Below are 13070 nucleotides of genomic sequence, written 5' to 3' on the forward strand. Positions count from 1 at the left end.
TGTGAGCCATGCGTCAAGCAGGGAAAAAGGTCGTACGCAGTGCCGTGTTAGGTTGCGGCCACTCGTCCTCCCTTTGCTTGGACGCCGAGCCGGCCGAGCAGGAAGCAAGGAGGACAGACGGCCACACGGACCGATCGCAGAGACACGGAGAGTGGACAAGGAGCTCCACGTTTGTGGCGACTACCAGGGAGGATGAAATAACGAGGCGCGTCTGGCAGTCTCGCGGTCTCGTCACGCGCGCGTGTCAGCCCTCCACTTTCTGCCTTCCTCACGGTCCACGCACAAAGACAATCAGCGACAACATCGACAAACTCACAACAACGACACAAAGCCTCGCTCGACGGGTCGAGCGAGCACACCAAACCTCCACGAGCAATGGCCCAGCCCATCCTCTACCACTGTGCGCACCTCGAGACGCCCCGCGCGCCGCTCCCAGCAGGCTACGTCTCGTCCTTTGCCGACTTTGCCCCGCTCGACCGGCTCTACTTTTGCGAGGAATGCGACGCTGTTCGGTGCGAGGGCTGCGTATCTGTCGAGGTCGCCAGCTACTTTTGTCCAAACTGTTTATTCGATGTGCCCGGGTCGAATGTGCGAGGTGACAAGAACCGGTAGGTTTGGAGGGAAGGCAAAGGAAAGGTCGCTGACAAGACAAGCTGCGCACGGTCCTGCTTCTCTTGTCCGCGCTGTTGTACGTCACTCACTGGAATCGGAACGGATATCCCTGGGACGTCGGGCGCGTCATCGAGAGAGCATACCACTGGGCCACCTTACTTTCTCATCTGCCCCGCTTGCAAATGGTCCAGTCGAGAGATTGGGTGGCTCTTTGACAAGCCGTCGGCGCTAGCAAGTGGGTTAAAGGATTCAACCTATACTGACCCATACAGGCCAACTTCCCAAGGTCTACACCCAGCCTGAGGAAGTGCAGAGCGAGTTTGACGCGCTCAAGGACCACCTCGACAAGTTTGTGCAGCAATCAGCGCCCCCCACACGAGCCCAGGCGCACAAGAGAACGCCATCACGTCATATTGCCCAGTTGACGCAGGCAGCCCAGCGCGCCTTAAGACGAGATGTTCCCGGCCTCACACGGCATCGGGCACGCGTCCCAGGCAAGGACGAGAAGATTGAGAAGGCGGGCTGGGACGAACTAGCCCCTTACACGGCCAAGGGTTCGTGGCGGCAAGATGGACTCGAGCGTGGAACACAGGACGTCGATGACATGATGTCGATTGAGGGAGAGGAAGTGGCGACTCTGGACAAGAGGTGGGCAAGCAGCCGACAGCCCGCAATAATGTCAAGGTGAGCCCAACAACACTCGGAGCACTGCGCTGAACGGAGCAGCGAGACGGTGCCGCAACGCATCCGTCTGCAGACCAAGCTGAACAAGCGGTGCCCACACCCCACATGTCGCTCGGTTCTCATCCAGCCCGACACCAAGAGCATTCGCATGCTCGTCAAGAGTGTCGCGACCAGCTATCTTCCGGCCATGGAGCTGGGACGCCGCCGATGCCGCTCAGGGGATCAGCTGCCGTCGGACGCGACCGACGAAGACTGGGAGCGACGTCGGCGCGAAAGGCGTCGTACTCGGGCCCACTTGCCCAACGAAGTGGACCAAGATCTTTCTGATCCTTTGCGTCCCGGAGAAGTGGTAAGTCTCAGAGAAGACTAGTCCAGCAACCTTAAGTTGTACCTGACAGTGGCAGTACACCTTTCAAGTAGCCTTCACCAACCCGCTGTACGATCCGATCCAGATCCGCCTGGGCAACGCGCACCAGGCGCGTCACGCGGTGCCAGTCAACCACCACGTCCACATTCCGACCGCGCATTTCACGGTTGGCGCCCTCAAGGAGGCATGGGCGTATGACGATGAAGATGAGGACGACACTGGTGCCGAAGCCGACGACTCGGCAGCCGACGAGGCACGCAAGTCGTCGCGTCTGAGCCTAGGCGGGTCGTCTCTCCGCCATCGGAGTACGCGTGACGTCGGAGTGGAGAAGAAGGGGAACGTGACCAAGGTCGGGCTCGAGGTTGAGATTCGCCCTGGCGCAGAGAAAGGTCCTGTCGAGGTGCGTGTTGAATCTTTTGGCAGCACAATGAGGGACAACACCGAAAGCTAACGCGGCCGTGCCTGAAGTTTGATCTCGAGGTGCGATTCACCTACCGTGCCGACGACGACGGCGGCGGCGGCAAGGACGGAGGAGGCAAGGAGGAATACAAGACGTTTACATTTTGGGTTCGTGTGTGCGCCGGCAACATTGCATAGTTGGTAATAAGGACTGAGGACGGGTAACTGTGGCTTGGACAAAGCGCAGGTGGTAGGGTGGCGCAAGGGTTGCCAGGGGCCCGAGTTTGCCGATGTATATTGTGGATGTCTGGTTAAGGGTGCTACGGCTCTCTCTACTGGATTCAGGGGCCCTTGTTGAGCTTGTGGCCTTGCTGCTGTCAGTGACGAACGGGCACGCGACGACGGTGGGCGGGCAGCACAAGTAGTGTCCGAGCAGCCCCAGCTGCCCGCCTGACAGCTAGGATCAATGGTGTTCGTCGTACCCCCATACTAGGATCTCTATGGCTGTTCGAATGCAGAGGGACCCGCAGAGCAGCAGGGCGTAAAGCAGGCGATGCGGGCGATGAAGGACGTTGGTAACCTGAAAGGTGGACAGATCCGGTCAGTGACCGTTTAAGCTACAAGGTGTACGTTAGCCTTGGTTGTCGTCGTCGTCGCCGCGTCAGGAGGAGGGGAGAGGAACAAGCAGGACAAGGTGCAAAGCATCCTAGGAGCACATGCTTCTCGACTGTGCAAACGAACCACTGCTGCTGCTGCTGCTGCTGCTGCTGCTGCAGTGATACCCTTTATTTCCATCTCGGCGCTGCATACAAACACTGCATCGTCAGCTGCTGCATCGTTGATATTTTGCCCCACTACAACGACAAGTCTCTGGCCAGCAATCGCCGAAAAGCCAGCAGCCATCCAGCCAGCCAGCCAGCCAGGCAACAATCGCAACCAGCCCGCAAAACACGCCGCGCCGTCATTCGCCGTCCCCGTCCGTTCTTTGCCCTCACGTCGCGCCGAGCGAACGGACACCTGTGCGCATTCATTTCATTCACGACTTTGGCGTGGACCTGCCCGCCGCGCCGCGCACCACTCTCTCTCTGCCGCTGCTGCCCGTGTGACACGACCCGCGGCGCTCCCGGCCTAGTGACGCGACGGCGGCGCTACTTCTAGGGGTACCGTTTCGCGCGCCGCGTGTGTTGGTTGGGCTGGCGGCGCATCAACTGGCGCGCATCTCGCCTTAGGACTTAGCCTGGCGTCGGTCGGTCGGTAGGCTCGCAAGTGGTATACCACGATCCAACGGCCCGACATCGAGCACGGGGAGGACAAGGACGGCCTCAAAGCAAGACACAACTCTCTGGTGCGACGACACACACACACACTCGACGCCATCACAGCCCATCCCCTCCTCCCACATCCCCACAATCCGTGTCATCAATCATCGTCTTCCATCATTGTTGGCACACAAGCCCCCTCACACGCCCGTGCGTGCTGCTGCTAGGCCTATCTTCCCGGCCGACGCGCACAAACCCCTCTCTCCACCTTCTTGGAACAAGAGACAACAACAACAACACACTCGAGTCACTCAACCACCACAATAATCGCCCACGAGCACATGTTCTCGAGCTCGTCGGGTGGTACAGTCTTAACCGCCTCGCCACCACAGCTATATCTGAGCAGTAAGCACCCATCACCCCCGTCACTCATCGCACGACCACTGCTCACGCGCGCACAGCAATGCCCGAATACTCTACACAACCAACGGGCACTGACGCTACTGCTGCTGCTGCTGCTGCTGCTGGCGCTCATGCCCCCGGCGACCCAAAACGACGCTCAACCGGTGCGTCAGACGCTCTCCAGTACTACTGGTCGTCATCAGCAGGCGAGCGCGCCAGCAGCACCGGCTCGTCGTTTGGAATGTCGCCCATCGACTCGTCCCCGCGCCCCAACATTCTCTCGTCGCCGTACACGCTATCGCCGCACCCAATACTGCACGAGGAGAGGTCGCACAGAAGTTTACGCGAGCTCGTGCAAGAAGAGGAAGAAGAAGACCGCCGAAGGATAATTGGGAGCAGCGATGGCAACTCTACGATCAGAGCCAAGTCGTCCACAACAAACCCAAATGTCGCTGGCACGACATGGGACCCAAGGTTCGCAGACGCTACCGAGGGAGACCGCCCAGACCGACGAGAGCGCACCCACGGGATGGAGAGGACACGCCTACTCATCCCAGAGGGCGAAAACGGCTCGTCCGATGCTGGTCCAGGAAGCAATCGGCATATCCACCTCATCTCGTACTCGAGCGACGGAAGCATGAGCGCGCTCGCTTCCGGCCCATCTGTCCCCAGCTCGCTCAACAAGCTCTCGCCGGGCACGCCAGGGAGCCCGTCAAACTCGAGCGAGAGCGAGTACTCGTTCTTGGACGAAGACCCGGTTGCGCCACCAAGACGCGAAGAGCAAAGAGCAAGCACGATTGCCCGCAACCAACAGCACCGGCACGGTGTTGTGGACGCGGACGGCGAGCTCCACGTCTTGTTAGATCCAACGTTTGAGGAATGGGCGCACCAGCGTATCTGGGGCCACGGGGATCCCGACAGCTCTGCGCCAAACTCGACCGACGTGCACAGCTCGGACCACAGCTCGCGCTACAACTCGGTGCCCAACTCGCAGCCCAGCTCGCAGCCACCTTCGAACCCCGTCAGCCCGCCATTGCATCCCCCTCAGTCCAACAATGAGCCATGGCGAACCCCAACCCAGCCGCCGTCGCTCGACCATACGGCCATCTCGCCGATCGACTGGCCAACGCGTACCCCTTCTCCGGGTCTGACGCTAAATAACCGGGCGTCGTCGTCGACCACCACCGCCCCAGACCGCACGCCACGGAACAGTCAAGCACAGACTCCGCGGGCGTCGTTCAGGCCCTCACCACCCGCAGGAGATAGCCCAAACGCCCGCCTCCTGTTTGTGGCGTCGTCTGATTTGCCACGCCGATCACTCGACACGCTGCAGCAGCACGAGAACCCGGGCCTTGGTCTCGGCGGACCTGGCGTCGGTCAGCGCAGTGGACAGTCTGGCTCGCCCGTACCACCCGGGACGCCGGGCCGCTTGGAGGATCTCGACCATCCGAGAAGCGCGCCACCGACGAAGACGTCGTTTACTGACATTGGTGTTGTTGGGTCTGATACGCGCGCGGCCCGTGCGACCTCGTTACAGGCACCTGCCCCCATCACGGCCCAAACAACAAAGTCTCAAAAGCTCTTGTCACCAGAAGAGGCTACACCACTAGCTACGGCGCGCCGCAGCCCTGAGCCACCACCCCGCAGCGAGCGGCGGAAGCAGTGAGTCGTACGAGCAGCGCACCGATACTGATACGTGCCCCAGGACACCCAACAGCGACACGGCGATCCCTTTGGTCAGCGAACCCGAGGAGATGTCGCCCATCTCTCCTGTTGCCGGTCTCGGCACGCCGCTGCCTACCATCATCAACACGGCGAGCACCCCCGTCGCGTCCCCGCAGGCACCAGGCCGAACTGCCGCTGGTGCACGGTCACACGCTGCCTCGTCACCTGTCCCGGCACCGATGCAGCGATACGGCTCCGACTCGCCCAAGCCCAAGCCCAAGACAGCCCCCGGTACCATCCAGGATCTGACCGACATGCTTGGCGGTGCCATTGACGACATTGGGTTGGTCGATTCGCGCAACACGCCGCCTCCTGGTATCCCGCTGAAGGAGACCGGCATGCTCGCCTCTCTCCCGGCTCGCTCCACGTCGTCCACTCAAAGCAGATCAGCTTCGCATGGCAGCGCTACGACAGTCACCTCCAAGTCGATCGAGGATCACGCGTCGGCCGTGTCGCCTACCATGTCGACGTTCTCGGCAGCCTCGACCTCGTTCTCGGCATCGCCCTCTGCACCCTCTCGCCCCTCGCCCCTTGCTCCAGCAGCCGGGTCATCATCCAGCAATGTCGGCCTGGGGCTGACAGGCGGTGTGGGCGGCGGTCCTCAACGGCCCGGGGCGTCGAGACATGTGCGCAAGGCGTCGTCCATCTTATCTTTACGGTCGTCCAACCATTCGTTCTCTCCGACGGTGCCTACCTTCACGGCCTCAACACAGCAGCTCCCATCAGCCGTCTTGTTTGGTAACATCAAGGCGCTAAGGACGGCGGGCGAACGCGCCCGCGCGTACGCAAGCAGTCTGGAGGCCCTAGCAGAGGCAGACTCAGGGCTGCGAGCATGGTACACGGTAGCTCTGAGCGGCGCACGGCCGCAGCGTCCGGTCGTACTCGGCGGAGGGGGCAAGGCTTCGACAATGTCTCACCTCGGGTTCTCCGACGTTCCGGGTTCGATGTTCAACCTCAACCTGTACGAGCCGTCGCAACGCAACGTTTCCGCCGGATCAGAGTTTCCTATGCGACCGGACGCGTACTCTGCACGTGAGATCTCGGTGCGCAACCTTGACCCATCGGACGGGCCGACAGCGCTTCCGCCAAACTTGCCATACCCACAGCTGCAGTCTCAGCTCGCCGGGAGCAACGTCCGGCCATCGACTTCGCTGCAGAGCATCGCGAGCGTGTCGACGAACACGACCAAGCGCGGCGGGGGCGGCTTCTTCTCTGGCATTGGGCGTGCGCTCAAGAAGGACAAGGACCCGGGCCTAGGCCCGCCCACGGGGCAACTGGGAGGAGGCCTGACGACGCTCAACCCAGGTGCATCGTCATCGAAGCGCGACCTGAAGAGCGGTATCAACAAGGGCTACACTCCGCCGCCCGGAGGGCGCGCTTCACTCGACTCTCTTGGCGATAGCTCGCTAGTCGCACCTGTTCCACGTGCTCTTGGCCCGCGAGGACCACGGGAAGGCATCCCTACGAGTCGTGTGAGCATGGACGTCCCGCGTCCTATGGGAACTCAGGCAATGCCACGAGGCAGCCTCGATGGCGGAGGCCCGCGCACGGCCGCACGCATGGGTGGTGGTGGCGGCGGCGGCTTTGGCGGGCTGGGCTTTGGGACAGGAGTGCAGGGAGGGTCTCGAACGCTGTCGCCCCTCGCACGTGGTGACTCGGCGTCGGTGTCGGACGCCGATGTGCAGCAGCTGTGTGACTATATCCCGCATGCGGACCGGGGTGTCGCGCGGGTGTACATTCAGCGGTACAAGGGATTGGCTGAGGCTGTCACGTGAGTGTGGGGTGGACGGGTGTGTCTATGTGGCCTTGCTGACAATGACAGGGCGTATATCGAGGACGACAAGAACGGTGTGCTGATGAGGGCGGGGGCGTAGTGTCTGGGGCGTATGTCGTATCGTTGAGGGGAGATCGGATAGCAGCAGCAGTACATATAAGCAGCCAACGAGCGGACTATTATTTATTGGGATGTATCTGGAGTCGACAGTCGACAACGGTGATGGTGGCTGCTGTCGGTGGCAGCGCGACGAGCGCCACTGGCGAGCCGTGCGGTCCACGGCCGACCGAGAGACAGCTTGAGCCATCACGACGACCCCGTTAATCCGAGAGTGAAATGTGCGATAGGGCGGCCCAAGCATGCGCACTGGCCGGAGGGGGGAGCATGCATGGGGACGAGTGCGAGCGAGGGGAAGGTTGTTTACTGCTTGGTTGGTGAGTTGTCGTATCTCCCATTGCCAGTCCGAAACGCCGATACCGAACGCGCCGAAACGAAGCTGACCGATGGAGAGACAGTCGCAGTCGCAGTCGCCGCGATCGCCACGGGAGGGGAGCGCGGAGCTGGCCGCTGGCGCAGCAGTCGGGCGCCCCGCGAGCCGATCGCCGCCCGACAGCACAACAGCGGGTACTACGGTGCGCTCGCCGCGTGCCGCCTCGGAGCAGCTACGGCGTGAGCGCAGCGAGCGCGAGCGGGAGAGGGAGCGGCAGCACGAGAGGGAGAGGGAGCGACAGCACGAGCGCGAGAGGGAGCAGGAGCGAGAACGGCATCGACAGCGACAACACCACGACGAGTATCACCACGGCCACGGGGGGCACCACGGGCACCAGCAATACCACGCGCACCACCACTCGACGCACCACTCGCCGCGACACCGACCACAGCAGCACACCCCGCCTACGGCGGCGCACCACACGCCGCGCGCGTCGCTGGCCTCCGCGTCGGCGTCGTACTCGCCCCGGCAGGCGCACACGAACCCGCACTACGCTCACGGGCACCCGCACGGGCACTACACGCCGCGGCATGTGAGCGGGCCGGTACCGCTGCCGCTGCCGGCGGTGGCTAGTCCGCGGGCTGGGGGAGGAGGTGGCGGCGGACACCACGGCCACGGGCACGGCAGCGGCTCTGGCGGCGGTCACCACGGCCACAGCAGCCACGGCCACGCGCACTCTTCCGCGTCGACGATCGGCCTCGGCCTCTCGACCGGCACGTCGCGGACCCCCTCCCCGCCGACACCCGTCGACGACCCCGACTGGACAGACGGCGAGTTCGTGCTCGAGTCGACGGATTTCATGCGGTTTAGGGTACCGAGTTATTATCTGTTTGCGGCGAGGTGAGCGGGGCTGGGATGGGCGTACGTCGTGGTGCTGACTTGAGCTCAGCGCGGCGTTCCGCGACGCCGCTGCGTCCGCCGCTACAGCCTCTGCTTCCGCTGCTGCACGCCCCGACGCAGTCGACATCGACGCCGACGCCGAAGCCGACGACGACGACGACGCGCCACACGGCGGGCACTATGTGCGCTTCTCCGACGCAGGCGAGACGGCCGCCGTCATCCGCCTCTTCCTCGAGTTCATAGTGTACGCGCGTGTCGAGGTGCCCGACGACGGCACGACGCTCGACTCGCTCCGCTGCATGCGGGCCATCGTGCTCTTTTTGAAGCGGTACGACTGCCTCCCGACACTGCAGCTGTATCTGACCTGCCTGCGCGAGGTGGTGCGCCAACCCTCCAACATTAGCCCGTTGGCGGCGTTCGTCGCCGGCGCGACGGCCGGCGACGCGTTCACTTGCAGCACGGCACTCGACATCACCGACTGGGTGTGGCGCATGATGGACCGCCAGAACCTGCCCGCCAGCCCCGACGCAAACGTCTTCGACCCGCACCACATGCCCGTGGCGGTCTGGCAGCTCATCCCGCCCATGTATACCTGGGCGCTGACGACGGCGTGGACTGGGACGGAGGAGCATCTGGTGGGTGTGTGCGCGCCGAGCGGAGCGAGGCGGCGGGGCGAGGCGAGTGAGGTTCAGCCCTGCTGGCTGGACGGAACGAGGTGCACGCCATTCACGACCAACAGCTGACTCCCCACCCCCCAGCACCGCCACTCGTCCCCCGGCCGCAGGGGCATGAGCGACGGCTCGAGCAGCGTCGGCGAGCTCGTCAGCCGTAAAGTGCACAGCTGGCAGCAGTGGCTCTGAGGAGGGCGATGGGGGGAGCGATGACGGTGCCGGCTGTTATTGTTGCAAGCAAGGCACGCCCACCTGCCGGCTGCCGACTGCCGACTGCCACATCTTGTAGATACCCACACGCACGCACACACACACAACTTCTGTATACTAGTCGGCCAACTGCTCACTTGCCTGCTTGTTTGATGCCCGCCTGCCGCCGTACGACGACGACCAATGGAGCACGTACGTGCCCCGTCGCCGACGTGTAGCCGCGCTGTACATATTGCCCGTAGCGTGCGCTTGTCGAGACGCCGCTCCGCGCTCTGACGACCAGAGATGTCACCGCGCCGACTGCCTGCCTGCTTACCCTCGCCGCCACGCCCGCCACGCCACACCGCTCGGGCAAGCCGACGATCACGATACACCCCCACCCGACGATCCCGACAACGACACGGTCGTCATCACTCCACCGCAATCTGCCGGCAAAAGCGTCACAAGCCTGCCCACGGGCACTTTAACGCAACCTGACTTGCGCACGACTTTGGTACCGCGTCCCGCTCCGCCTGCTCCGAGACACAACCCACACCGCCCCCTCCCTGCCCCTGCCCCTGCTTCTCCCCCCAGCCGTCGTAATGATACATGCCTGTACTATGATACGCCGCGCCCAGCCCGTCTGTTCTTGTGTGGGGCAGACAGAGCCACAGCGCTACAACGCAGTGCGACCCAGAGTGAGTGGGGGAGAAGTGGCTGCAAGCCGACAAGGGGTACACGTATTCCGTACAATCGGGGGGCGACGAGGCGACGAGTCGCGGGTCGGGCGGTCGGGGTTTGTTGGTGGTGGTGCCTAGATGATGTTGATGGGAACCAGGTGCCAAGGGTCTTTAGCTGTCGTCGTTGACTCGTCGTCGACGCGCCTGCGCCTACGCGCCAGAGCTCTCGCGCAGCGCGCGGGCACTGAGAGGAGGTGGGGGCAGCCCATTGGGTGGGGGGCCGCGAGACGCTCCGTTAGAGCCACCGCCACCACCACCCTCAGACTCGGCGAAGAGTACCCGCGCTGTTCCACCAAATGACACTTGGCCGTCCGACGCCTGTCGTTTGCGTGCAGGGCTCGGCGAGTGAGCCAGGAACATCATGAGCTCGACGGCGTTCTTGTCCTCCTCGCCTCGTCCAGCCATCTCCTCGGGCTCGGTGATGCGCTCAATGTCACGAGAGTTGTTGCGCGAGTGACCTCCAGACCTTGCACCAGACGGCGTGCGCGAGTGCGCGTGGTAAGACAGGTCGCGTTCGCGGTCAACAGGTCGGTTGTTGCGCGAGGCAGATGCCTCAGGCTGGCGTGCTTCCCACCAGCCACCACCACCGCCGCGGAACGCAGCACTGCTGTCCATGCTTGCTCCACGGTGGCGCGTGTGGCTCGATGGCGTGCGGAGCCCAGCTGGCGGAGGCAGCGACGGAGGCGGGGGACCAAGTGGCCGCGAGTCACGCTGATCGCGGGGATCCCGGTAGTCGCGTCCGTCGCCTCCACGGGCGTCACGCGGGAACTCGGGCACGGCAAAGCTCTGAGCACGCGGCCGGGGCGGTGGCATGTCGGGTGAGAAGGGCGGAGGGAGGCTCGCGGCCGACTGGATGGGCGGAAGGAGTGGCCCGTCACCACGCGCGAGGGAACGCTCGGCATTCGACGCGACCGGCGAACGTCCTGATCCGAGCATAAACGTTAATGCCTTGGCGGCGTCCACGTCCTGCGTTGACGGTCTCTCGCGGAGGTTGCTGTGCGACTGCGAGCGCTTCTTTGTGCCCTTCTTAGGTCGAAGCGGCGACGCAGGGTAGGGGTCCTTGGCCAAAAACTGGAGCGAACTGACGCTGCTGGACGCGCGGCGGTGTCCAGACTGGTGGCCGTGAGATCCTCCAGAGCGAGGGGGACCACCGTTGCCCATCGGCCCTCGCATAGGAGAAAGTGTAGGGCCAGACAGGTAGTCGTCCATGCGGTGGCGACGGGGGTTGGAGTGTTGCGGCCCGCGGGACGCGATGCCTGTAATGGACGCGAGGCTCGGCAAACCGCCAGGAAGCGACTGGGTAGGGCCGTGGTGTGTGAACCGGTTCCGCTGGGGCGGTGACATGTGAGTGCCCCCTGGCTGTGGTAATGACTGCCAGAGGACGTCGGCAAGTTGCCACGGTCGCGACGGTGATGGTGGCTCGTACTGTGGGCCGTGGCCCCGCGGAATGACGAGCTGCGGCCGGCTCGGCGCCCTTGGTGATGGAAGGCGCTGGTGGCGTCAGCGGGGTAGGTTACCTCAAACTCACATTCTCAATCTCGCCGATGCTCATATCCGTCCAGCCATGGTTGGTCTTGAACGACGCGAGCTCGAGACGCTGTTGAAGCTGGGCAATTTTCTATCACTCGTCAGCAATGTTACTACCAATTGAATAGTCGGCGTCGGCGGCGTCGGCGGGAACACGCGTATAGACGCGTCGACTCGCGCCACCCGGCCGCCGCCCCCGCGTCGCGTGTGTGAAGCCCCCACTCACCTTTTCCATCTCCACACGTCGCAAGAAGCGGTCCATGTCCTCTGGCGCGTCGTCTGGCCCGGCGACGTGCACGTCGGCGGCGGGGGCACCGCTTCCGCTGGCCGCGCTGGCCGGTCCAATGCTCGCGCCGCTGCTACTGCTGGTACCGTCGTGTTCCTGCTCATGCTCTGGTTCCTGTTCCTGCTCGCCGTCTTGCATGATCTCAATGTCCCCCGACGCCACAGGAGCCGGGGATGCTGTTGGTGGGGCAAGCGTCCCGTTGCCGTTGGGAGTGGGGCTGTGTTTGTTGTGGCTGATTGCGTCAATGGTATCCGATGTGCCGTTTCGCGCGGGAAGTGTGCCCTGCGAAGACGACGCGGTGGACGTTGGCGTCGCGTCTCGAGAAGGCGAGCGCGCCCTCGCTGGGAGTGGCGACACTGGGCGGTACTGCTGCGAAGTGGGTTGTTGCAGAGTCGGCGTCGGCGGCGACCCTGGCCGCGGCGAGTCGACGTCCATGGCTCACGGCAGATGGATGGTGGATGGATTCACGGCAATGAATCCACGACCGCGGCTAGTTGCGATGGGGCGAGGGTGTGTTGCAAGGGGTGGTACGTGTGTTGGGATGTTGGCTGTCGCGTCGTCGTCGGGGGGGGGGGCGGGCGGGCCGTCGTGGATGAGCGCGCAGAGTGCGGATGAGGGGGGGGGTTGGTAGTGGGGGTGCGGAAGAGTGACTTGAGTGTCTAGAGGTGAGTGCGAGGTTGCGGCCGGGCGGCGGCGGCGGCTGCGGCTGCGGCTTGCGGCGATGGGAGGGAGGGAAGGGAGGAAGGGAGGAAGGCGTGTGTCGGTGGTGGGAGGGGGAGGGCCGAGTTGCGCGCGCGTGTGGGTGCGTGCGTTTGTGCAGCGACTCGCGTTTGTGCTTGTGCGCGGCCCGAGTGATGAGAGAGAGCTGGGGGCACAGGGGAGGGGAAGGAAGCGAAGGGCGGTGGGGGGGGGGGGCACGAGTGATGGGATGGGAGGGAGGGAGGGGAAGGACAGTGTCGATGAGGAGGAGGAGGGACGGGCGGTGGCGTCGTCGTTCGGCGTCGTCGACCTTGTCCTTGTCGTCGGCGGCGTCGGCAGGCGTGACGATTAGTGACGGTGCGTGGCGTGGGGTGGCGTGGAGTGGAGTGACTGTGCGTCGAGGGGT

The 13070-nt window shown here is 63.8% G+C and overlaps 4 protein-coding genes across 4 annotated transcripts; 3 read left to right on the forward strand and 1 right to left on the reverse strand.

Annotated features, from left to right (window-relative positions):
* Nucleotides 1-375: 375 nt before the first annotated feature.
* Nucleotides 376-2260, forward strand: DCTN4 (Dynactin subunit 4; the record flags this gene model as incomplete). Its single annotated transcript, XM_062769022.1, has 6 exons — nucleotides 376-608; nucleotides 804-847; nucleotides 885-1296; nucleotides 1339-1645; nucleotides 1701-2063; nucleotides 2132-2260. 6 exons carry the CDS (start codon nucleotides 376-378, stop codon nucleotides 2258-2260), a joined length of 1488 nt encoding a protein of 495 aa, XP_062625006.1.
* Nucleotides 2261-2898: 638 nt separating this feature from the next.
* Nucleotides 2899-7396, forward strand: LOC62_02G002513 (uncharacterized protein). Its single transcript, XM_062769023.1, has 4 exons — nucleotides 2899-3726; nucleotides 3783-5385; nucleotides 5429-7219; nucleotides 7271-7396. Exons 1-4 carry the CDS (start codon nucleotides 3663-3665, stop codon nucleotides 7320-7322), a joined length of 3510 nt encoding a protein of 1169 aa, XP_062625007.1. The 5' UTR covers nucleotides 2899-3662; the 3' UTR covers nucleotides 7323-7396.
* A 1115-nt stretch (nucleotides 7397-8511) lies between these two features.
* Nucleotides 8512-9412, forward strand: LOC62_02G002514 (uncharacterized protein; the record flags this gene model as incomplete). Its single annotated transcript, XM_062769024.1, has 3 exons — nucleotides 8512-8530; nucleotides 8673-9187; nucleotides 9311-9412. The coding sequence occupies 3 exons, from the start codon at nucleotides 8512-8514 to the stop codon at nucleotides 9410-9412; spliced, it is 636 nt and encodes a 211-aa protein (XP_062625008.1).
* Nucleotides 9413-10006: 594 nt separating this feature from the next.
* LOC62_02G002515 (uncharacterized protein) lies at nucleotides 10007-12527 on the reverse strand. Its single transcript, XM_062769025.1, has 3 exons — nucleotides 11906-12527; nucleotides 11681-11770; nucleotides 10007-11643 (listed from the first exon to the last, which is right to left on the reverse strand). The coding sequence occupies exons 1-3, from the start codon at nucleotides 12398-12400 to the stop codon at nucleotides 10303-10305; spliced, it is 1926 nt and encodes a 641-aa protein (XP_062625009.1). The 5' UTR covers nucleotides 12401-12527; the 3' UTR covers nucleotides 10007-10302.
* Nucleotides 12528-13070: the final 543 nt, after the last annotated feature.

Source organism: Vanrija pseudolonga, chromosome 2 (genome assembly GCF_020906515.1).
Source record: "Vanrija pseudolonga chromosome 2, complete sequence".
In the NCBI taxonomy this organism is placed as follows: Eukaryota; Fungi; Basidiomycota; class Tremellomycetes; order Trichosporonales; family Trichosporonaceae; genus Vanrija; species Vanrija pseudolonga.